This window comes from Motacilla alba, chromosome 10 (genome assembly GCF_015832195.1).
Source record: "Motacilla alba alba isolate MOTALB_02 chromosome 10, Motacilla_alba_V1.0_pri, whole genome shotgun sequence".
Classification (NCBI taxonomy): Eukaryota; Metazoa; Chordata; class Aves; order Passeriformes; family Motacillidae; genus Motacilla; species Motacilla alba.
Genome location: NC_052025.1, coordinates 1,510,058 through 1,534,354, shown reverse-complemented (window position 1 = coordinate 1,534,354; position 24,297 = coordinate 1,510,058). Strand labels below are relative to the sequence as shown.

Genomic DNA, 24,297 nt, shown 5'->3' with positions numbered 1-24,297 from the left:
CACAATCTTGTATTTATATTTTTTTTAGTAAATTAGTGCAGTGATGGAATCATCAGATCCTCTTATTTAACAGAGCGCTGCAATAGTATAAAAGAAGCCTTTATACAGCAACTAAAACATGTTTTTGATGACTTTCACCTGAGTAAAACTAATTACTCAATTCTATTGATCAAGCCAATCATTAGGAAAAGGCAAGTAGAGTGCCTGGGGTTTTCCCCAGGCAGAATTAACATTATCTGTGTGTTCAATGAATGGTGGGCAAATACTGATACTTCTGTTTGTCCTGGATCTGTTCTCCTAGATACAGAATCCTTACGTCATACAACTGTGGATGAGGGGGCTTTGGGGTTTTTAAAAATCACAAATGAAAATTCATTACCTAATAGAATGGCAGCAGAAGGTTTATTCCAAATTTCCTGACTTGTTTTCTTCCATTGTCTCTTCCCTGTGGTGGGAAAAGCCAAGACTGTACAAAACAAATAAACAAATAAATTGAACATAAAGGTAGGCATATATATATATATATACATATACACACACACACACACACACACACACATATATATATGTGTATATATATAGTAATAAGGTATGCCCTTTGCCTCTTAACACTGTAAAAAGTGATAAAACCATTTGTGCTGCTTGCATGCTCTGGACTGCACTCTGTGGCTTACCACATATGGTTTGGTAAACTGAAAATGCATTTGATACATGCATTTTGATGAGGCTGAGTGTCCACAATTCAAATAAAGTCAAAAGGGTTCCTAGCCAAGCTCTCTGGATTTACCTTAGCTGCAGCAAGAGGGAGCTTGCTGAAACTCAGGCTGTAACTGAACCTGAGTGGTAACAACTGCTGATTGACCTTTCCTTTGTCAAATATTTTCCTTCAGCTTTGTGGTTTTGTAAATTCTGCTTGCACTAAGGTCCACAATATATTTGAATGCTGTTTAAAGCAATATTTGTCCGACCGTGATCATATTTGTGCGATGTTGATGTATTTTCACATACATTTGAGGGCGAATCCTATTGCTAATATTGTTTTCTGCTCTCTGGAATACATTTTTAGACTGAATGTCGAGCTACAAAGTGCTGTGTTTCCATGAATAATTGAGCTCCTATGAGTTCAGAATGACTTTATGGAACAGTTTGAGATTTGCACCCCAGAGACTTAAAAATTTGTTCCAGGGTTGATATTGCTACCTGCAGGCTCACCGCATGGAGTAGCCTGTTCTTACGAACATTCTCTGCAGTGCTGTTACCTCTAAAACATCTGGGCTTTGAGGTTTTTTTTCCCTCATTTGTTTACTTCCCCTGTGAGCTTCCTGCACTGCTAGATTAACCGTTTGAGCAGTTTTAAAATCAGAAATAGATTTCTAAGGCACTGTAAGCACACCCAGGTTCCGTCAATCCCAGGTGAACTGACGTGAACAACTCGCCCTGGGATGGCACCGGCAGCGGCAGGGCCCCGAACGCGGCGCCGCTGCCCCACACAGGCGGACGGGCGGCACCCGCCTGAGGGGGACCTGAGGGCCGCCGGGCCGCCCGCCTTCCCCGCACCCCGCCAGTCTAACCCGCACGGCTCCCCGGGGCTGCTGAGGAGCCGAGGCGCGATGCCGGTGACGGGACGGTGCCTGCGGGCGAGAAGCTGGGGCGCGGTGCCAGTGACAGGACGGCGCCCGCCGCCGCCGCCGCCGCCTGACGCGGTCTCTTCGCCCCGCGAAGCGCCGGGCGAGCCGCGCCCGCAGCCACGGGTGCGCGCCGCACGGGGGCGCCACGTGCCGCCGCCTCGACCCCGCCCCGCTCCGCGCGCTCGTTGGGCGCCGCGGCTCCGAGCGCCGGCGGCGGGCTCGGGCTCCCCCACGGCCGCCCGGGGTCCGCCCGCGCCCGGCGCTGCCGCCGCCCGCCGCTCCGAGTCCCCCCGCGCCCCCCACCTCCGCACCCCGGCAGGCGCCGGGCTGCGCCCCGCCCCGTCAGCTGACTGCCGGGGGCGCGCCCGCGCTGGGTCACGCCGCGCTCGCCGCCCCCTCCCCTGCGCTCCGCTCCCCTCCCAGCCGGCGGCCGCGGCTGAGGGGCCGCCTACGCCATGGTGCTGGAATCAGTGGTGGCGGATCTGCTGAACCGCTTCCTGGGCGACTATGTGGAGAACCTGAACAAGTCTCAGCTCAAGCTGGGCATATGGGGGGGTAAGGAGCCCCTGCTTTCCGCCGTTCCCGGTCCGCCAGGCCGCGGAGTCACCGGGGATAGGGTCTCGCTGGCCGCGGTTACCCTGTGAGGGGTTCGCGGGCCGCGGGACCGCCGACCCCTCTGAGGGGCGGGCGGTGGGTCTGCGGTCCCCTGAGAGCAGAAGGCGAGTTCCGGGGCCGCGGCCCTCCGAGACGGCCGGTCGGTGTGTGGCTCCCGTGGAGGAGCGGCGGTCCTCGTGTGCCCGTCGTCCCTGGCGCCCCCTCCCTCGCGTCGGTCTGTGGGGCCGGGGCATGGGCGCGCTGGCCTCGGAGCGCTTCGAGGGAGGAAACCGCCGGCACCGATAAACCCCCTGTGTTTTCTCCTGTTCCTTCTCCGGGTGCTGGGTGGAAGCACGATGGTGCTGTGGGATCTGTGGGCGGGCTCATGGCGCAGTGCCCCGGGTGGCGGGGGCGCTGGGTGCCGGTGCAGCTGATGGGGTGCTTGGGGAGCTGTGTATTTCAGTTATCGGTGTAAATAATGTGTGTTAAGCAGCCGGGATAGTGCAGGTGCGTGGAACAGCTGTTCTTGGTGAATGTATCGAAACATTTCCGTTCGCTACGCTGTAGTCATGCAGAAAACCAGCTGAAGTGCTGCCTAGGGAAGCTGGCTGGTTTAGGTACCTTCCGTAGCTAGCTCATCACCTTATTTTTGCTCGTCATGGTTGTACGTATTTTAGCATTTATGCAATATTAATACCTATGCTTCTAATGGAATGTAGCTCTAAGGAATCTGACATTAAAGCACAAGGAGGTATATTATATGGGCTTTCCTCGGGTATAATTCTGTGCCAGTGTTTCATTTGGAAATCCTATTAGGTTGTCTGCATCAGGAAAAGTTAATGTGTTTGTGAAAACAGGCATGTGTTTTTGTGGCTCTGTAATTCATGATTTTTCTTTGATGTGAAATCATGAAAAACAATATACCATTTTCCAAGTCTACCCTACGTTGATAGAACTGCAGTTGTCATTCACACTAAGTGAGTAATAAGAAAGACTTCCAGTTCTTGTGGGTGTATTTAACAGAGTAGAAACATGTTGACATCTAAGATGGTGATGTTTTTATCATCTCTTCCAACTGAAATTTCTTTCTATAACCCATGTTTAGTGGCTCTTACAAATTACATGTTTATCGTGCTATTCTGTAACTGGAATAAGGTTTTCAGGTTTTATTCGTAAGTACTTGGTAGGATTGTGGTTGTGTTCCTTTTTCTAACATAAGTAATACTTGAAGTAATCTTTTCTGTACTTCTCACTTTCTTCTAAACAGGTAATGTGGCACTTGACAATTTACAGATAAAGGAGAATGCATTAGTAAGTATCCTAATAACTTTGAATTGGTTTTGTGGGTTTAAAGACTGAGATTTAGGATAAAATGTTGCTCACTGTAATCTCACAAAAGGATGCACTTAGTTCTTTTTTACTGGTTCTTGGAAGTAAGTTCTTGGTTAACTGCTTCTAATTTTGCTCATTTTACTGGGACAGAGAAGGAAAAGCTGGGGTTGAACAACAAGAAGTAACTTGCATTAAGTTCCCCTACTCTTCCATGGAAAAACAAATGACGTGGCTAATTTTCATGTTCTTTAATTTGGCTAATGAACATCTGTACTGCTGAGAGAATCTTGCTCCAAAATTTAGTGTTTCAGCTTCACTAAAGAGAAGTGTTACTCTTCTGTGCATGGGAAACACATTGGATCTTTATACATTCCTGATGGCTTTGTTGTACTTCAAATCTATTGCTACAAATATCTTCATGTCTAGTAGATAAGAAAGGAAAGAAGGGTTACTTTGTACTCACCTTTCCTCCTTAAGGGGATTGGTTCAGATTCCGGCATTTCTGATGTAGAAGAATGCAAAGTCATGTATGTGACTGACCAGAGCCGAGGGTGAGCTGAGACCAGCCTAGAACATAAAGTGAGGGATGGTTCTGACAGCCTTACAATTGCAGTGTGTTAGATTTCCATGCAAAAGTAATTACGAGAAGGTCAGTATTGAACACCACTTTTAGAGAAGTAGCCTACACTTGCTTGAAAAAGAAGGGATCAAAGAAATATTATATGGTCCAGTTCTTCTTTTTTCCTCCAGCTGGCCTGTCTACTGCTGTCTTGTTTTCCTTCTAAGATTTTCCTGTAGAAAAGAAGTAATTTTTAATTTCTGTATGTAAATATAGTACTTTGCAAATGCAATTCAAATTTATTTGATTTTTACTACTTCTTTTGTTTAATACTTTATTTTTTGTCATTTACAGAGTGAACTGGATGTACCTTTTAGAATAAAAGTTGGTCAGATAGGTAAGTTTTAGTTCCAACACAACTATTGCAATGGAAATTTTAATATAGGCTGTAAGGTCAGTCTTGTCCCTGAATTTCTTTTATCAAGCTTTCTTAAGTGTAATTATACACACTGTTGAAACTGGCATAGAAATTCAACATGACTGCCATCGATGCTACCTGGCAAACCCTGTTTGTGTAACTTTACAGATTGATGTGAAAAGCACGTCTGAGAGGTTCTTCCTGGAGACATGAATGATCAAGGGAGCTGTTCAGTGTAGACAGACTATGTGTTGTTCTTTAAAGGACTGATTAGGACTATGAAGAATTTAAGTTAAATTCCTGAAACTGAGGAATATGCCAAAGGTTTAGGAACTCTTAGATTTTTTTTTTTTGTAAATTCCTTTCCCTGGTAGTCAGCATTTCTTTTTCACATGAAACATTTGTTGAAGATATATATATATGTGTATATTTTTTCTTCTACTTCCTGGGAAAATCATATTCATCCCAGTGAATTGAACTTCAGTCATGATCTCAGGTTTTGATTTGAAGTATTCTGACCCAGAGTGACTTTTTGCTTAAAATCATGGCTTATGTTTCCTGTGTATGTATTTTATCACTTCAAGGGCTTTATAAAATGTTCATGCCCGTGTGGTTTCTCCTAACCTTCCATTAGGTGTTTAGGACATCAAGATATAGGACTAGTGCTCTTTAATGCTGGAGGTGTTCTTTGGAGCACTGTGGAGATGTTTGTTTTGATGTAACTGTATCTGCTTTGTTTAGATAAACTTACTCTGAAGATTCCTTGGAAGAATCTCTATGGGGAGGCAGTTGTTGCAACTCTAGAAGGCTTGTATCTTCTGATAGTTCCAGGAGCAAGTATGTAAGCTTCTCAGCAACAGTTAAATAATGGAAGAGAAAAATATCCGATGAGTCTATAATAGCAACTAGTTCATGTGAGCCACCATTTTTACATTCTGCTCCCTCAGGGAAGTTTCTGCACATATGCTGGAAAGTTAGTAGAAGAAGGGTGGGAGAAAACAGCACCTGTTCCTTTTATGGTGGTCCTTGGTTGTATGCATTCCAAGTTCAATTAAAAAGCCAGGTTTCCTCTAAAATGTGCTTATCCTGAACATAGGTTTGTGGCGTGGTTTAGATCTTTAGCTGTTTATCTGCTGCTAAATGATAACAGTCAAAGGTAATAATTCCATTTGTACTGTTTGTAGGGAGAGGGAAGAGGGTCAAAGAACTTTATTAGTTTTCTCTGAAATCAGAACCTCTGGTATGATGAGAAAACTTAAAAGTTCCTGGAGCATGAAATATATGTATAGAAGAACTTAAAAAAATCTGTCTTATATTGCACAGACCACTCTTAGGAGTCTGAATTTCCATGGAAAAATTCTTCCTGTGAAATAGTGCATAACTGTGTAAAAAGAGCAGTTTTGAAGGCTGGCTGCAGTGTTCAGCAATGAAAAAAGAATAGCCTTTCTCTCAAACAAAGTGTTTTGCAACATGATATTGTATATGGTGTACATTGCTTGGTAATGCATTTATGTAACTTGAGATTTAGGATTAATGCTCTCCCAACTTGGCTTACAGGTGTTAAGTATGATGCAGAGAAGGAAGAAAAATACTTGCAGGATAACAAACAAAAGGAGCTGGCAAGAATCGAGGAAGCCTTGCAGAAAGCAGCAGAAAAAGGTACTGAGTTAATAATGCAAATATCCATTGGAATTTGAGGACTTAAGCTGTGCTGTGAAGGAAAAGTCCTGGTTTCAATTGACTTAACAAATTTTGTTTCTTTCAAGAGTCTAGCTGATCTTACTACAGTGCTTTGAAAAGTCTTTTTACTCTAAAGCTTGAAAGAAATGTTATTTGTTTGTTTACCATTCATTTATGCAGTCAGCTTCCATGGGAAATGGGAATTTATTCATCTGGTATGTCCTTTTTTTTTTTTTTCCCTTGGTGCTTTAGGGGAACAGGACCATACAGAACAATAGAAAGTAGATTGCATGGGGGTAACGTTATCTTGCTTTAGCACCATAATAATAGCTGTTTAACTGTGTGTTTTGGAGGTGCATGTGGTAGGTTGTTCTTTGATGAAAGGAACCTTTAAGGGGAAAGGTAAGGCTTGTAAACTTTTACTGCAATGATAATGCTTTTGTTCCAGTTTCTGCTGTGCTTTTATGATGTACTGAGTTTGGATTGGTTTGGGAAATGAAACTTGTGAGCAGGAAATAATTCATGACACAACCAAACAACTGAGCACAAACATAGGAACCTTAAACTTTTACTCTAGGTCATAAAAAGTGGTAAGCTCAAGTGTAACTCAAGAATTAAGCTCTCAATTAAGTCCTGTTAACTTGTTCCGTGGTGGTGATTTTTTTTTTTTTTTTTTTGCTGTTTGCTTGTATTGTTGTAACCCCTACCTTTAATAAAATTATGGTATGGGTTGGGCTTGTTTGGACAGAAACCAAGCTCAGAACCAGGGACAGGTAACTACATGTGTTGGAGGAAAAAGTTATCACTGAAGATCTTGTCTGAATTGAGACCTATTTGTTGGCTTGTTTAGTGGTTCTTAAGATGCATTTCTATGACACTTGTAATGCTGCAAGTCATGGAAAAGTTACTGGGAAAGAGATGATGCTTTCAACACTTGGAAAAAAGGTAGTTTGGTTGTAATGCCTTTGCTCATTTAATTCTCCAGTTACTGGAGAGTCTGTGGCCTTTTTCCTGCTCTGCTGGTTTGAGAGGTAAATGTGCAGTTTCCTTCAAATGGCAATCTGGCTGCAATGAAGAAAGGAGCTCTGCTTTATTTCTTGTCTTTAATATGCCAGAAGATATATGAGGGCTAAGACAACTCCAGTGAATGAATTTTGCAGCCATTACTTGATCCTGGGGTGAAGGACTGTTGGTAGAGGTTTAACCTCAGTGATGTAGCACGTGGATCCTGTACAGCAGCAGTGTTTCAGCCAATGCTCCTTGCACCGGTAGCAATAGGATGAAAGGATAGTGTCATAAGATGAACTTAACCTAATGGGTACTGCTTGAGGAGTTCCAGTTCTGGAGCTTCATGTATTTAAGAATGCGTCTGTGTGCCACTGGCAGTTTTCTTTTTCAGTATAAACTTACTACATCCAGTGTTTGTAATGCTTTTGAAAAAAAAGCATCAGAGAAAAATGATACTTCAGTAGCTCAGCTGGTTATATAAAGAATGAGAATTAGATTTAGTCGTATTTTGCAGTTTTAAACTTTAGGCCTTGAGAAGGAAAAGCAAGAGGAACATTTAAATTGGACTATTTTCTACTCTAACTTGAGAAGTTCTGTTATCCTATGATCATATTTCAGTGGTAGCCGTTTGTGTTTGTGGTGATGTACTAGAATATTGTACTCAAGAGGACTTGTCTAAGTTCTGCATGAGCAGATCCTTTGCTTTTGCTAGATATAGAAATCTTGGAGCCCGTGTTGCCCTACTGAACCAAGAAAGTCCAAGAAATTCAGCTCTCTCTCTAGGCTTTTAAGAGCACACAATAGCTGCTGAAAAGCTAGGAAATATCTTGAACAGAAAGTTGTCAGGGTTCATGATTTTTTTTCTGATTAATACTTGATTTATATTAACATGTTTAGAATCTTAATTCAGTGCTTGGATTTAAGAGTATAAATAGGCCTAGAGATAATTTCTTTCGATGTGCTATTCAAACACTGAGCAAAATGGTCATGGCACTGTGTTGGTAGTGTGAGGGGGAAGTGGAAACTGCTGACACAAGCTGATGAAACTATTTTCTTTTTCTAAGCTGTTACAATCTGTCTCTGTCAGACCTCATAACATAGAGACCAGAGGCTGCAGGTCTTCTGCTGGTTACAAGAAATAATGTAAATTGCATGATTTCTCTATGTAGGTAATCACTGAAACTAGATATTCTGAAGTGAATTGGGCTGTCAGATATTGTAATGGAAATACTGCCGTGTCATACAGATTTGGTGAACTTTAATATTAAAATCACGAGTTGATTTCCTTCTTTTAAACCAAATGCATTTTTTTGGTTATTTGCTGCCATGTGGACCAAGGCACACATTCACAAGATTCCTTGTATGGGTTGGAGAGTCTGGTTTACAAGGACACCAAGCCTGGTGGGTATGCATGGTTAGTTACATTTTATACATGCATGATGAGCAGGCAGTTTAGGTTTTTAAAAGTCCCCCTCTCCAAAGCAGCCAAATGTAGAAGTGAGAAAACAATACTTGTTTGGTAGACATCCACACATTGGTGGTTATAGAAATCAGATTTTAATGAATGTGGATTCAAGTGGAATCTTGCAATTACTTAGTCCCCTTTTAATTGAGTGACTGTTTCAGAAGATTAGGAGACCACTTAGATTTCCATCAGTCATGTTGAGCTCAAGAATGTTATAAAATGCTGACAATATTCTGCTATAATTTTACAACACCATCTTTAGCTGTTTGGAGACCCTTACCCTTACTTAATGTGTCTGGGCTTAAGATAAAGGAAGTCCAGGCTGTCTTGAAGCCCCATGGACAGACAAAATGAACTATAGCAGATTGAAGGCATTAGCATGCTTTCCCCTGCTTCTCTTTATTTGCATTGCTCTCAAGTTAGGCAAGGAAACATCTTCCCTTGAAATTCAGGGGAACTATTGTTTTTTGGACATGCTTTATTTTTGACTTCTGAAACCTGATTTTCAGGAATTTACACTTGGCCAAAGTTTCTTGCTTGAGCTGTTATCTGAGCACAGGTTTAAAGTGAGCTTAAAAACAGACATTTAGTTTCCCCATAGTAGTGGATGTGGGTGAGGAAGAGGAACATTGTGTTTCCTTAGTTTTGTCATACATGGGAGTGAAAGCCTGAGACCTACGAATTCAGTAGTGAGTGAAGGAAGCCGTCCTTTTAAAGTAACCTTGACAAAGGATTACTCATAGTGTTAAAAGGAACTATGCAAAATAAAATGTTTCTATTTGTCTAGTTTTCCCTTTTTATTATTTTTATAGTGACCACCCTATCACCTTACCTGCAAGACAGGTTGAAATCTTGGCAGGCAATTTCCCTCCTCTGTTTGAACAGGCTTGCAAATGAGATCACGGTGTTCCCCATGGTTAGGTTAGGTACACTGTTATACTTGCTTCCTTCTTGCTTTGTGGGATACACCCTTCTCATGCTCCAACCCCATAAAGATAAGCACAGGCAGCACTATTGCTGAATTATTTTTACTGGGATGGCCAGAGGAGGAAAAGAAACAGTGCAGCTCACCAAACTGGTTTTCTTCAGAATTGTGGAAAAGTACGAGCATCATTTAAATAATGAAATGGTTGTGATTGTGTGGGTTGTAAAATGTGTGTAAATAATGGAATTTCATTTCATGTACAGCTTTTAGAATCATCATTTTTGTATGCCTAGTTTTGTGGTTACTGGATTTGTTCTTTCAGAGTGCTTTCATACCATCCTGTTGATTATCGTGAGAATGCTATTGAAAAGTGCTCTTTGGGTTTCCACATACATCTGTATCTTAAATTGAAAACTATGTCCTTGTGTGGTAGAAGCCTCTTCTAGGTGTATATTTTATGCTATGAGAAGTAGCTGATTGCTTAACACAGCTGCAATCCTTGAAAAGCTTTTAATGAGACCTTCTAAGCCATTATGCTTTAAGACATGCTAAACCTTCTTCCATATTTTCTTATGCTTTCTTGCATTTCTGCTTTACTAACTTGAATTTTATCCTTTTTCCAAAAAATTGCTTGCATTACAAAAGGACGTAAGCGTAAAAAGTACAAAAAGCATTTTAAGAGACCCTTTAGAGGTCGTGATCACTCAAAAGGTGGGTAACAGTTATGGCTTTTAACTTAAAGGCTTGTTTTTGCTTTCAGTTTGGATTAGTTTTTAATAGCCTTGGCTGTCCATCCCATGAGACCCTTTTCCTCCTTTTTGAAAGAGCGGTTGTAAATTGGAGAGAGCTCTTTTTGCTGTTTAACTGTTCTCTGGGTTCAGTGAGACTGAAGAGAGTCTTTGTTCCTCTTTACTTGGAGAGTTGTGCTTGTTCCTTTAATTTGAGCTATCTGTAGTATTTACAGCAGAACTGTAAACTAGTGGCCCTTCATGGTGACTGTTGGAAAAACTGCATGTGCAAGTTACATCTGTCTGAGTTTTGTAAGATTCCAGTAATAGGTAAAGAAATCCTGAAACTGGTGCTATAGCAGTAAACAGTCTTTTTTATCACCTTCTAGCTCTGTTCTAAGTAGCTGATTTGTGCTATGACATATTTAAACAAGAATTAAGTTGATGTTGTTCCTCAAGGGGATAATCATTGTCTATAAACGCCAAGCCAAGCAGGATTCAGCTTTAGCATGTGTCTAAGGGTTGCCATGCCCCAGTGGTTGTATTGTTGTGTATTTGGTCTTGGAGGAAGCTGCAGCTGTACAGACTTGCAGTTGGAGAGGAAACCTTGTGGGCACCCAAGATAAGCTCTGCAAGGTGTCACTCAAATTGCTGCTGGTAGCTGCATCTGGCTGCAAAAGTGTTAAGGGGTTCCTTGCACTTAAAGGTCATGAAGCTTTGATAAGGACTTCTCCCTTTTTTTTCTTGTCAGTTAATCGGAGGAAATGTGTGTTGCATGTGAAAGTGATACAGTGTTTCTGTTTTTTCTGAGTTCCTGATGAATTTTTTTCAATTGAAATCTGATGCTCTCATGACTGAAACTGTTATATCATGTTCAATAGTGAAGTCTTCATTTTTTAAGCAGATTTCCTGAACCTCTGAAAGCTTTTAAGGAAAATTCCTCATTCTTTTAGCAGGATGTACAAAGTTAGATACCTGCTTTGCTCGCTGTGCATTGCATGTGTAAAAAGTTAGAAACAGTTCAAGTAAGCTGAGTCAAAACCTGTAGTCCTTATTTTTCTCTATAGCCGTGACTATTTCTTCAACTTGAGCCGTCTGTAGCATTTCCAACAAAAATGTAAGAGCTTGGTAGGCTGGTCAGTGGCATTTGCTGGAATAGCCACGTTGTAGGGACAGTACTGGACACAGCAGTAAAGGCAGCTAGAGGACAAGCAGCTCACTGATCCAGCCATACTTTAAATGCTGAAACACAGCCTGAGGTGGTAGAGCCATATCACTCTAGTGAAATAATGAGGGATTGTAAATATTACTCCTTGCATGTATTATTCGAGGGTATTTTGTGTTAAATTAGTCTGTGTTACACATTTGCTTCTTGAAACCCCTCACTGAGGGTACTTTTAAGAGAGAAGCTTTTACTGTAGAAGGAGTATGTTAATCCAGAACTTGCTGTGTGCCAAACTGTTTTGACTGAAACTTAGACATGTATTTTCTTGTGGTTAAGTTGTGCACAGGCAGCTAATATCACATCTTCAGAATATAAATGTGCAGAAAAGGAAAAAAATACAAATATGAAATCTGAATAAGTGAAAATTGTAATGTTAATTTAGAGGAAATATTAAATTTACATTGCTGTAGTTGTTGGTGTAATGAAATTCCAGATGCAATTATTTCGCTAAATACTGACTTTTTAAAAATTCTTGTTCTAGACAAACCAAAGGAGGAGAAGAAGGATACTTTCTTAGAAAAGCTTGCAACTCAAGTTATAAAAAATGTGCAAGTCAAAATCACAGGCATTCATGTTAAATACGAAGATGATGTAAGTAACTGGGACATCTTGTCTTCATTTTAAATTGACTTCAATGCAGTTCTGATTCTCTTGTCCATAGAGAAACTGTATTTGCCACCTTAAAAAAGCTGCTGTGGTTTCTTCTGCACCTCTTCAGATAACTTGCCCCAGATATGACTGAATGCCAGAAATATGTATAAATGATGAAACAGATGTTGTCTTTCCCCTTGTCCAGTGCTGCCTTGCTCACTAAATGTGGGCAGTGTCTGTTCTCACAAATCGCTGCGTGCAGTGGATCCACAGTTTTTCAGTGTCCTGGGGAGAGTCCAGAATGGCAGAAGCTGAAGGGTTTACAGAGGGTCTGAAGACAAACTGTTGAAAACACCTAACTGTTAAACAAGAATGTTTGTTTATATGAGCCAAACTGGTATTTCTAGTTTTACCTTCCTTTAGTAAAACAATTAAGCAGTTTGTTGTGAGACAGCTGAGTTTAAAAGAAAAGCACTGGATAACAGGGTATTTCTCAAACTTTTCTTTGGGACTGTTCTCAGAGACACTAAAGTTAAAGAGGTCTTAGAAGTGCATATCGTGAGGTGATATAGCTGACTGAGATGTGGTACTGTAATTTTTTTTTCCTGTATGATGATGTTAGAATCCAAAAGAAAATTTTCAGTTAGTTTTGCTCTATCTTAGTGGGTTCCAGTAATGTTTCAGTTAGATTTACTAAGCAAATTAAGTTGCTCAGAGCAGGTTAGGATTTCAGTCAACTTTAAAGGCTACATTTGTCTGCAGCAAGAGAAATAAATACCTGTTATTTTTCTATTTTTGTAGATCACAGACCCACAGTGCCCGATTTCCTTGGGAATGACGTTGGGCGAGCTTAGTTTACTGGTAATGTGTGTGTGAATGCATGTTCTTGTGTGTTCAGTTTGCTTGTCTTTGGAGTAGCAGAAAGGAAAAGGAACATAGTAGGAGGATACAGTGACAATGTGAATACAGCTGGAGCTGAAGACAATCTTTTCATGCAGATAGACTGCAGTTTGAGCAAGCAGAAGGGAAGAGGATTGAGGAACATAACACTTTCTGAGACTTGGTGATTTGTTCTCATGATCTGAGTGACCTTTGAAACTGGGCAGGTTATATCCAAGCATAGTAAATGAGGGCAAACATTGCATCATGATGATCAGGAATTTGGTGTTTTGCCAGGCCTTTTGAGAAATGGGGAGTGAAAATTTCAGCTAACCTCTCTTTGCTTTAGCTGTTAAGCATTTTATGGGGAGGATGAGGAGTTGAATATAAAAGTACGAAAGTAAACTGACAGATTTTTCCATGTTATCTTGATGTGTGTGTATGCAGAAAAACTGGATGCATTTGTTGCTTGGAAGCATAGGATAAACCCACAAATATGTTAGCTAAGATGCACAAAAATGCTTTTATCACTTTGAACTTTTAGACAACAAACGAGAACTGGACACCTTCCATTCTGAATGAAGCTGCAAAAATAATATACAAGGTAATGTGTTGTGGGTTTTTTTCCTACACAAGTGAAGGAAGCAACTGATCTTGGAGACTAGTAAACCTGGGGCTCTAAATAAAGTTGGAAAAATAGTTTGCTTTTTGAATTCTCCTGCTTTTCTTTATTTTTGATGTATGTTTATGCACAAGTAGAGCACAATTAACTGTTTTTATGTAAGGCATAAAGTTAAACATACTCCATAGTTTAAATAATTTATCCTAAATGTGAATGCTGATCCCCTTGTTCAATGCACTATACAGCAAGCCTGCGTGGAAACTGTGATTTCAAACAGGTTGTCAAATTGCCATTTCCTGATCTAATTTGTACTCCTAGTGTAACTGGGATTCTGGGAGCTGAGCAGTCTCTCTGTTCTCCCTGCCCACCTCCTGAACCACCCCCAAGCCTGTGCAGAAAGGAGTACACAGAGATCTAAGGAATTATAGGAACATTCTAAGAAGGGTTTAATAGTCTTGGCTTCTTCATTAGGCCAAATATCAGCTTTTTGCACTCTTGCCCCTGTAATCTAGGGTCGTGTTTAACAGATGTGCATAAACGTGTGCTTCAAGAACTTGCAATTCAACTATCATTTCAAAATAGTATTGTCAGATTAAATACATCTCAATCCTAATGGTTCATTTGCTGTCTTATCTGCTTTCATATGTTTTGTGTTTTGACAAATGGAAAGCTAAATTTGTGGAATGGGTTGAATACAGAGTATGCAGTTTGTTGCATGTTTTCTTTTCTGTGCAGCTTTTGTGCCTGGACAGCCTCAGTGCTTATTGGAACATACACAGCAAAATGTATTATCATGGCTCCCGTGAACAAATACTGGTAATGTAGAAGAAGAAAATGCATTGATACTATATTCTCTGGCTCTTGTAGTATTCAAAGCTACACCACACTGATTTCTACCCCACTCCTCACACTTACGGCTACTGTATTCAGGGTCACATGTTAATCCATTGCACTATTGTTAATAGTATTTTCTGAACCTCATTTGTTATCAACCCCTGTAGGGTTTAGATATTATATATTTTTCAGCTATTATGTTTATAAAGGTGTTCTGTGTGTCCTTGTACAATACTACTATTTCCCTTTTTTTGTGCTCATCTTTTTTGGATACCTTTGTTTTTGTTTCATTTTGCCCTTAACAAATAATGTACTTAACCCAGTGAGCTTGGTTCTAACATCAAAGATCGAATCAAAACTGTGAAGTGCTTAAAACCATCCAGCTGTCTAAGAACAGCCAAGTTCATTTGGCATTGCCTGTCTGTGGATGTTTTCCTTTTTTTTTTTTTCTCTGAATCTCAGTCTGAAGTGAAAACACAAATTGATACACAGCTTGAATTAACTGCAAAAGTCTGCAAAGTACACATAAACTTAAGTTAGTCTACTCCAAATTTTGAGAACTCTAAACAAGTGATGCTCTTCAGCAATTGTTAGACAGTATCGTATGCTTTTACAGGACCAGCTGAAAAGAGGAATTCCCTGTCATGGTCACCAGCCTGAAGACTACCAGTACAGTAAGTGAGCTAGGAATGAGTGAATCTAAACTGGTCTGAGCATGTTAGTTTACAACAGCCTGATCTGATTAGGCCATACTATCTTCATTTTAGAAAACCGTAATGTAATAGAACATATTAGGGCTTGTATGCTTTTTGACTATTGCAGCACTGTCTTAATTGTCACTGGTAAGAATTGCATCCTGATTCTGTGGGACTTGAGCATGCATGTTATCTATTGATGTGGTTGATCTATTCCTTGTTATATTCAAGTAAAAGATCTCTCATTTTTTTATCTTCAAGTTTTCAGACCAGTGTCAGCCTCTGCAAGACTCTATATCAACCCATATGCAGAAGTAGAACTGAAAACTCCTAAGATTGATTGTAATGTAGAAGTACAGAGAATTGTCATTGAATTTACTAAGCCACAGGCAAGTTGGTTTGGTATTTATCACCCATTTCACTTTGTGATGAACTATAGTGTTTTTTCACTGGAAAACATTCTTAGGGATTTGTGTGCTTATATGCCTGTAGAATTTCTAACCTGTTTAGCAGTATCTGTGGGAGAAGTGTCGGATCTTTTCGCCTCTGTGTCACAATCACTATCTGATGATTGTTGTACTCTGACACTCTTATCTGTGGACCCTCTCGGAGCCACCTGATCTGTATTCAGCCTTTCCAGCAGTATTCTTTTCACCTAGAGAATGCAATCATGAGTAGCCCTTATTTTATTAAACTATAATCCAGTGTTACAACTGCAGAGATGCCAAAGTATGAGCAAGGGTGGGATTAATGGAGTGTCCTGTTTTTGGTAACAAAGCCTGCTGAAGTATCAAGGAACTAATTTAGATGGCTCCCCAGCATTTTTGTGCTTTCATTTATTGAGAGATAACTTGCAGTTAGTTGGCTGAAGAGCTTTTTAGCTCTTACTGATGTCTAAGTGTATATATATATTGAATTCAGAACTGTGCTGGTAAGGTGCACTAATGTAAATGCAGCTCTAAAATGAGGGCAATTGCATTGACAAACAAATAAGGTTGGTTTGAGAAAGCCTGGGAGTTTGTGCTGAGCAGGCCGGTAAAACTACAAACTTGTTCTTGGAGGGAAGCAGGGGTTCAAAGTGGTGTCCTTTGAGAAGAATGGGTGCAGTTGGTCCACTTTCAGGTACTAATGATAATGCATGGACTTAAATTTCTGTGCAGTTTGAGGAACACTGAAGGCCATGGTATACATGCAGTTGGAGTAGTGCTTGCAAACAAAACCTGAACCTCTGCTAAGAAACTTGTTTTCCTGTGTTTAGTACCTCAGCATGATAGACCTGCTGGAGTCCATAGATTACATGGTTCGCAATGCACCGTACAGAAGATTTAGGCCAAATGTATCTCTCCATAAAAATGCCAGGGAATGGTAAGCTGTGTACATTCATGCATTCTTTGGGAGATGCTGGAGTCTTCTCCAGTCTCTTCATTCTCCTTTGTGATTAAAAGTAGTTTTAAAACTAGATCACGTGCTGATATAACTTCCACAGAGCTTTGCTTAGCCCTTAGATTCAAGTGATAAAAGAACCAGTGATGAAAATCTCATTTGCTAAGCTGAAGTCCCCAAAATTCGAACAAAATGCCAATGCTCTCACTAGAGGTTTAAATGTAGCTTTAAAAAGGCTGAAGAAAAAACTTGGCAGATTTTATACAAGGGAAACATGTATGTCAGCTCTAGATTTGAACTGATACGCTTTTTGTTGGCTTTTTTCAAAGTACTAACTGATGCTGATTATCAAAGTGCTTAAGTGCACTTAGTGCTGTAACAGCCCAAATTTGCAAATGTGCAGAAGTCAATAATGAAGGTTTGTAGCTCTTCACTCATTAAATGTAAGCCCTCTGTCCATTTATCAAAAGTGATGTTGAGAACATTGAAATTATTATAAGCCAAATTACTCAAATCACAAGTGGTGAACAAAGTGTTTGCATACTAATAAACTGCCTCTGCAACCTGTAAGTTGTAACGCGCAAGTTAAATGGGAAGATCTTCACAAATATGGAATTATTGTAGGTGGAAATATGCGGGTAACAGTGTTCTCGAAGTTCACATCAGAAGACGTACTCGAATGTGGTCATGGAGTAACATAAAACAGCACAGGCAGCTTCTGAAGAGTTACAAAAATGTGTACAAGAACAAGCTAACACAGAGTAAACTGTCAGAAGAAACACAGAGGCAAATCCAGGTATGAGTCTTTTCTCTTTGGAGGAATTATGTTTTGGTCCCTCTATGAAATAATTCTTTAGCTATAATTGAGAGTGATCCAGATTGATGGTTTAACAAGAATACAAGAGGTCTGTGAAAATACCTTCTTAATCTGAAGTTCTGTGTAACCTATTGTGGAAAACAAAATAAAATACTAGTGCCATTTAATTGAGTTTTAACTTTAGTTAAACTTTAGTGCCATTAAAAACAATCTATCTTTGGTTGAGGATTAATGAGCATGGATACTTTTAATGAAGTGCAAGAATAATCTAGTTAAGAAAAAAAACTAGACTGTCTAACATCAGTTTTATCTTTTGGTGAACTTTGCAGCTGGGGGTGGAATATACCTGTGATAGAAATGAACAGACATAGAAATCATTCGGAGTGTAAATATAAAGGAGCTGGTAGAACATTTATAGTGGAGAGCCTTTCCTACATGTGTTTAGCAGGAAATAATTTGATCATACATTTTTGTAGGACCTAGAAAGAAAACTTGATGTCTTCAATACAATCTTAGCAAGACAACAAGCACAAGTTGAGGTAAGGAGTAATTTCTGTTCAGTAATATTGTAGCACTTCAAACAGGATGGTTTTGTCATGATAGTATTTTTAAAAAATTGTGCTGATGTGTATGGTAGGATAGGTAGGTTGGAAGACAAGTTTCCTGTCCCTCCAGGACATGAGTAAACTGATTTCCAAATTGGAAACCAGTTCAAAAACAAGTTCAAAAGTTTTAAATGGTACAAGATTGGTCCTCAGGTTTGTTACTACTAGGTTAAGAAATCTACTAGATTTAGGAATGTAAATGCTTTTTGTACTCTCTTAAATACTGTCTTTTTGTATGGTTCCTACCTTTTTGTAGTCTAAATGCTGGTGAAATGTGTAGAAAAAACTGTCCAAAGTAAAAATAAGGCTTCCTTGTGTCTGTGCATGCACAGATACACAGAGACATGTCCCTCACCCTGGTTCTCTTTTTGGCTCTGTCTGGTGAGTCAAAGAGCTCTTAATTCCTTGTGGTGTGGTGTTGCTGTCTCTCAGTTAAATGCATGTTCAACATGCACACATACATGGATTATTTACAGAAAAATAGTAATACTATAAACTATGTACTAAATTATATAAATTATAAGTATACTATAAATAGTAATACTATAAATTATAAATTATGTATTGTCCAATTTGTTTTAATTTTTGGTTTGTAGACAATAAGGTCAGGACAAAAACTACTGAAGAAGAAGGGCACTGAAGCAGAAAAGAAAAGTGGAGGATGGTTTAGTGGTTTCTGGGGTAAAAGAGAATCTAGGATTAAAGAAGATGAAGAATCACTCGTACCTGAAAGTAAGTGTAGATTGTAATGCACTAGAGAGATTTACATCTTCTTATACATTAAAATCTGTGCAGGAGAGGCTATGGCATAAGCAGTGCATTTTATGGCACCTCTTACTGAATATTGAGCTGGCAAATAAGGCATTCTTCTAAATTGGCCATAAGCTTTTCAGAACCTTGGTGAGGAGAAAAACATGGCACTTAAGAGCTATAGTGATAATTGGCAACAATTGGAATACTCTGTTTCTGGTGATTTGCTGTCTGGATCAGAGGTTTGATCTACTAAAATTCCTGGAATCTGTTTTCATCATGAGGTGCTATGGATACTTTTGTAATAAAAATCGAATTGATTTCTGTGCCACATCTGTACCACCATATATGAAGACTCTTTTGTGAATTATTTCACAATCTGGAATTGAGTGCAATATGAAGAATCAATGGAAAGTCACCACAGCTGAAGCAGGAGGAGACAGATGTGAAGAGAAGTAATTATTATTTACTAAGGTGCAAATTATGTGGGTTTTTTGTTTTCAGCTATTGATGAACTAATGACACCAGAGGAGAAAGCTAAACTTTATACTGCTATTGGATATAGTGACAGCTCCCATCACCTTTCATTACCAAAGCAGGTAAGCAACCTACGGGATGGTTTAAAAAAACAAACCACACAACAAATTAAAGATGCCTTCAGCTCTCTCACTACCCTGAAGAAAGATGAAGGCTTCAAATTCAGGTAGGAAATATTATTTGATCCTTCTGAAGTTGCTGATGTATGCAGTCATAAAATGGTACATATATTGGGAAGTCAGAACCCTCTCTTGGCAAGGCCAAGACTTGACATTTAGCAGAAAGAAAATAAAGGCATAAAAGCCATGTTTTCTGAAATGTAGTTATTTATTTGGGTTATTATGATTTTGGTTCATCTAGTGAGTCCTCTTCTGAATGTAGTTTAGCTATGCTTGCTTCAGGGTTTTAAAAAAAAATCCTTAATGCTGACAAGAATGAGACTATATTTGTTCTGCATTTATTGAACAACACTATTTTATGTTAAGAAATGATTGGTAAACATTAAATAAAGTAAAGAATCTGTACTTTGCTTTCTGCATAGAGATGAGTTTCTAATCTTAGTTGACTGGAAAAACTTAGACACATTTTAGTTTGTTAAAATGAGGAGTTCTGAATTTTTTTTCTTATTGAGATGACTAACTTCCGTTTCCTCTGTTCTTCTCACTAGTATGTTGCCCATGTTGTGACACTGAAGCTGTTAAGCACTTCTCTTACAATTAAAGAAGACAAGAATGTGGCAGAAACTCTAAAAGTACAGATAATTGATCTGAGTACCAAAATATCACAGCGCCCAGGAGCACAAGCCCTTAAGTAATTGGATTGGTATTTTCTTTTTGTAGAAACATCATTGCCCCCCTCACCCCACTCCCCAGCTTCTTAACCTTTCTTGGGTAGTGCTTGTTGTATATGGCCTTGTAAATTTGTTGGCATTCTGTAATTGTACTCTGTTGTAAATAATATAATTTGGTGAATAACATAGAATGGAAGGAAGAAGGGAATGCTGTCTGCTAGTCTTCATGAACAATGGCAACCTTGTTCTTGAATGTAAGTGTTGAAGTGCTGAATATGACTTTTGGGAAGTGATAGCTAAGCCATGTGAAATGTGTGGCCAACACACTCCAGCCATGCTAGTGAATGTGTTACTCCTACCTACAGAAATGAAAAATTATGTGTTTGTGCTGTAGGTAGGAGATCAGCTGGAGCCCAAGATACTGAGACCTTCCTGTGTTTTAAGAGAGGCCACACCAGAAATACTGAACAAAAATTATTGGATTACACAGTCAGTGACTAAGATTGCCAGTGTCTGGAAAATGAATCTGTGCACTTTTTACTTTCATTTGCAGTTCCTTCAGTTCAGGCTTGATACGTAAGATCACCAGCTCAGCCACTGACACTTGAAATATTTTTGCTGAAAACCATTCTGGGGGTTTTCAAGGTGCAGCTTGCATGCTGCACAGAAACAAAGAACTTTGACATTAATTTACATAAATGCATGCCATAAAATTTAGTTGTCAAGACTGAAGCAGTAGAACAGGTCGTCTTATAAGTGTTATGTTTCTGACAAAAAATATAGTTCAGTTATCTCAACAGAGCCAGGCACATGACACTGGTTATGGCCAAATACATTGCCTCCCAAAGTTAGGGATTTCAATGGTGGAGGCACAGAACCTGAAAATCAGTTTCTATTGTAGTAGGTACTTCTAAGGATGTGTGAAGCTGGTGTGGTTTGGTGGTGTTCAATGGCTTTCTTCAAAGGTGTTTTCCTACAGACTCCACTTAACACTACTGTCAGGGCAGTTCTCAGTACAGAATTTCCATTTGCACCAAAAGAAGTCTGTAACTGCTTTTTACATCCATACACAGTAGTAAACATTCCTACATGTTTTATTTATGTAACATAAATATTCTGCCTTTCTTTTCTCTTGCAGCCGATTCTGACCCTTGCCCAATTAAGTATTTTTAACTATTCATTTTCTTTAGGGTTGAAGCAAAGCTTGAAAACTGGTATGTTACAGGCCTGAGACAAGAAAACATTGTACCATCTCTTGTGGCTTCCATAGGGGATAGCAAATCTTCTCTGCTTAAGATTGAGTTTGATGTTAACCCAGAGGACAGTACAGCTGACCAGAGCCTTACTATTGAATCGCAGCCTGTGGAAGTAAAATATGATGCAGTGAGTAGTATCCAAAACTCTCAGGTGTTTCTGAGTCCTTTTTCTCTGCTCTTACTCTCTTGGCTCTGGCCAGATCTGATTTTGAGTTTTTGTTGAGTGACTTATATGTGTAATGATATATAATGCTAAATCTTGTCCTTTTTTTTTTTTTTAAGAGAACAATAAATGCAATGGTAGAATTCTTTCAGACAAGTAAGGGAATGGATCTTGAAAGATTAACGACAGCCACATTAATGAAACTGGAGGAAATCAAGGAAAGAACTGCTACAGGTGAGATAGTAACAAATCTCAGTGAAGGTGAACCCTTAAAACATTTCCATGTGATTGCCCAAACACTTGGCTTATGTTTTGATTGATGACTAAATAGTAGGATTGGCATTTTTCCTTGAGTTGGTGTCCTCATTTCAGCTGGGATAGTGTTAATTACTTCTCATTTCATTGCTTGGAGAGTCTGTGAGTGTTTTGTGGGAAGGAGCATTGAGTTTAGTAAGAGGCCAGTAGAATGCTATCAAAGTCTTGATTCAAGAGGCTTTATCTTTCAGGTAACATCTTTTTATATGCTGACTGCCCCAACTGTTTCACTTGTGAGTAGCATTGACATTTCCATGGCCTTTCCTTTTTGTTTAAGGATTAGCTCATATTATCGAAATGAGGAAAGTCCTCGACTTGAAGATCAATCTGAAACCTTCCTACCTTGTGGTTCCACGGACGGGTTTCTACCATGAAAATTCAGATTTGCTGATTTTGGACTTTGGTACATTTCAGGTATATAAATGGCATTTCTTATAACCTCAGGGGAAGCAAATATTCTCTTTTAACATAGCTGTCATCTGGAAGCATCTTGCTCTCAGAAGGCAGGGTGATCATCTGTGTCAAGATATTTTTATCTTAGCATATTTCTAACCAAATAGATTTGGGTCAGCAGTTTGATCAGAGTTGTTAGGGTATCTATGATGTACTTGTACTAGTTATTCCTCCCCAGGAAACATGTTCATGTTACAATCATGATTGTAATACCTTATCATTTAGTATCTTTCATTTCTTCAGCAGAATACATGAACTTTTATTTCCTTTTTTGTAAAATTATAGCTTTTTATTAATAAAAGAGAAGATAATTTTTCTCTTGAATTTTGAAAATTAATTCTTTCTCTAAAATGGAAAGATTGCAATCATTTTACTTGATTTAATGACTGATTAAATATTTATTTTAGTTCTATTCTCTAAGTGAAATTATAGATTAGTGAAAAAAGTTTTAATAGCTTGAATTAAGTGTAACAATTAAGAAGTAACAACAAAAAAATCTACTTAGCTAGAGTAAGTGAAATGATTTAATATATTTCTCTGTAAGAGTCCAAATGTATATTATTAACCCCTATGAATTATCTTTTCATCTTCGCTAGAATGAATAGCACATGTCTGTTTTAAAGATATAACTTTTATTTTGTTTTTCATGTGTTTAGCTGAACAGCATAAATCAAGACACTAGTGAAGCCTCTAACTTTTCATCTTTAGAGGAGATTATGGACAAAGCATATGACAAATTTGATGTGAAAATTAAAAATGTGCAACTTCTTTTTGGAAGAAAAGGTAACAAAACAACATAGCTGCTGTTTATGCAAAAGATTGTCAAAGGCTACCTACCTGTAATAAATAGATATGTTTTTCAAAGAAAAAAAGACAAACTAAAATCAGTAGTTAATGAAAAGATAGGTTATAATACACGTTGGGTGCCAAACTTTGAAAAAATTGGTTAGTTTCTGCTCATTTTTTGTTTGGACCTGTTCATCACTTCAATGGTAGCAATGAATGTATAAAAAGAACTATTATGTTTTCCATCATACACAGGAAAAGCACAGCTGTGATTTGCCTTAGTTCTTTACTTTAGTTTGTGTAATCAACAGAATGCTAGGTTGCTCTTCTATCTTTTATCAGTCTGTCCATTTGTTTTTCTAGAGGTCAATGTACATACATCTTTCATTGGGTTTAGTGCTGCTAAGGCAGTAGTGTTCACAAATGGGATTAAAAGCTCTTTAAATACTTGACCTTAGTTGTTTTAGGTTTCTTTAGTTGGTTTTTTGACCCTCCTAGTGATGCCATTTGATTACTTTAATGATACCTTAATTAAAGCAATTAGCAAGTGATTTTTTTTTAATCCAAATTTACTGGACATTTTCAGGTGAAGACTGGAAGAAGGCTCGTTTTCAACATCCATCAACTTTACACATTTTGCAGCCTATGGATATTCATGTACAGTTGGCAAAATCAATGGTGGAAAGAGATTCCAGGATGGCAAAGTAATGTATTAATGTTGAAAAGACTCGTTCAGAATTGCTTTGTACATAGAGAAAAGAAAGCTGCCTTTTCCCTAAAGGTTCAGTTGCACTTTGTAATTTGAATGTATTAACTAAGAACCCAAAAAAGGTTACTAGTGTTGGCAAAATCTTTTTAATCTTTTTTGGGTGGTGGTTCCCTGAAGCCTTTGCTGGTTACTGACTACTGCTTAAGTCCAAGTCCTGTTTTAATGCAGAATCCATGGCTTTACTGTGATGTCATCTATATATAGGAGTATCCATATTGTTAAGATTTAAATGAGGAATTGGTACCTTTTGTATAGGAGTTTAATCAGTTGGTCTTTTTAAAAAGGTTTAAAGTGTCAGGTGGACTTCCTTTGGTGCACGTCAGACTCTCTGACCAGAAAATCAAGGCAATCTCTGATCTGATTGATAGCATTCCACTGCCTCAGAAGTCATCTGTGTCAGTTCCAAGCACAAAGGTAAGCTGACTACAGCTAAAAAAACTTTAATAAAACCCCAAACAAGCAAAAAAACCATCATTAGTGTCTTCATTGA

General features: G+C 39.0%; 1 protein-coding gene across 3 annotated transcripts in view; it reads left to right on the top strand.

Moving 5' to 3' along the window:
• The first annotated feature begins 1,885 nt into the window (after window positions 1-1,885).
• Window positions 1,886-24,297, top strand: part of VPS13C (vacuolar protein sorting 13 homolog C) — a 74,661-nt gene continuing 52,249 nt past the window's right edge. For 2 of the 3 annotated variants that reach the window (XM_038146791.1, XM_038146793.1), the window contains exons 1-25: window positions 1,886-2,183; window positions 3,490-3,533; window positions 4,468-4,510; window positions 5,273-5,368; window positions 6,089-6,190; window positions 8,558-8,620; window positions 10,255-10,320; window positions 12,044-12,153; window positions 12,955-13,014; window positions 13,577-13,636; window positions 14,390-14,470; window positions 15,105-15,162; window positions 15,445-15,572; window positions 16,442-16,548; window positions 17,191-17,362; window positions 17,860-17,922; window positions 18,585-18,720; window positions 19,243-19,337; window positions 19,943-20,085; window positions 21,256-21,448; window positions 21,604-21,718; window positions 22,077-22,213; window positions 22,909-23,035; window positions 23,625-23,742; window positions 24,092-24,221. In XM_038146791.1, the coding sequence (XP_038002719.1) occupies window positions 2,084-2,183; window positions 3,490-3,533; window positions 4,468-4,510; window positions 5,273-5,368; window positions 6,089-6,190; window positions 8,558-8,620; window positions 10,255-10,320; window positions 12,044-12,153; window positions 12,955-13,014; window positions 13,577-13,636; window positions 14,390-14,470; window positions 15,105-15,162; window positions 15,445-15,572; window positions 16,442-16,548; window positions 17,191-17,362; window positions 17,860-17,922; window positions 18,585-18,720; window positions 19,243-19,337; window positions 19,943-20,085; window positions 21,256-21,448; window positions 21,604-21,718; window positions 22,077-22,213; window positions 22,909-23,035; window positions 23,625-23,742; window positions 24,092-24,221 (2,547 nt within the window). In that variant the 5' untranslated portion in view covers window positions 1,886-2,083. The remainder of the gene's footprint in view (window positions 2,184-3,489; window positions 3,534-4,467; window positions 4,511-5,272; window positions 5,369-6,088; window positions 6,191-8,557; window positions 8,621-10,254; window positions 10,321-12,043; window positions 12,154-12,954; window positions 13,015-13,576; window positions 13,637-14,389; window positions 14,471-15,104; window positions 15,163-15,444; window positions 15,573-16,441; window positions 16,549-17,190; window positions 17,363-17,859; window positions 17,923-18,584; window positions 18,721-19,242; window positions 19,338-19,942; window positions 20,086-21,255; window positions 21,449-21,603; window positions 21,719-22,076; window positions 22,214-22,908; window positions 23,036-23,624; window positions 23,743-24,091; window positions 24,222-24,297) is intronic. The other variant, XM_038146792.1, reaches the window with a different exon arrangement.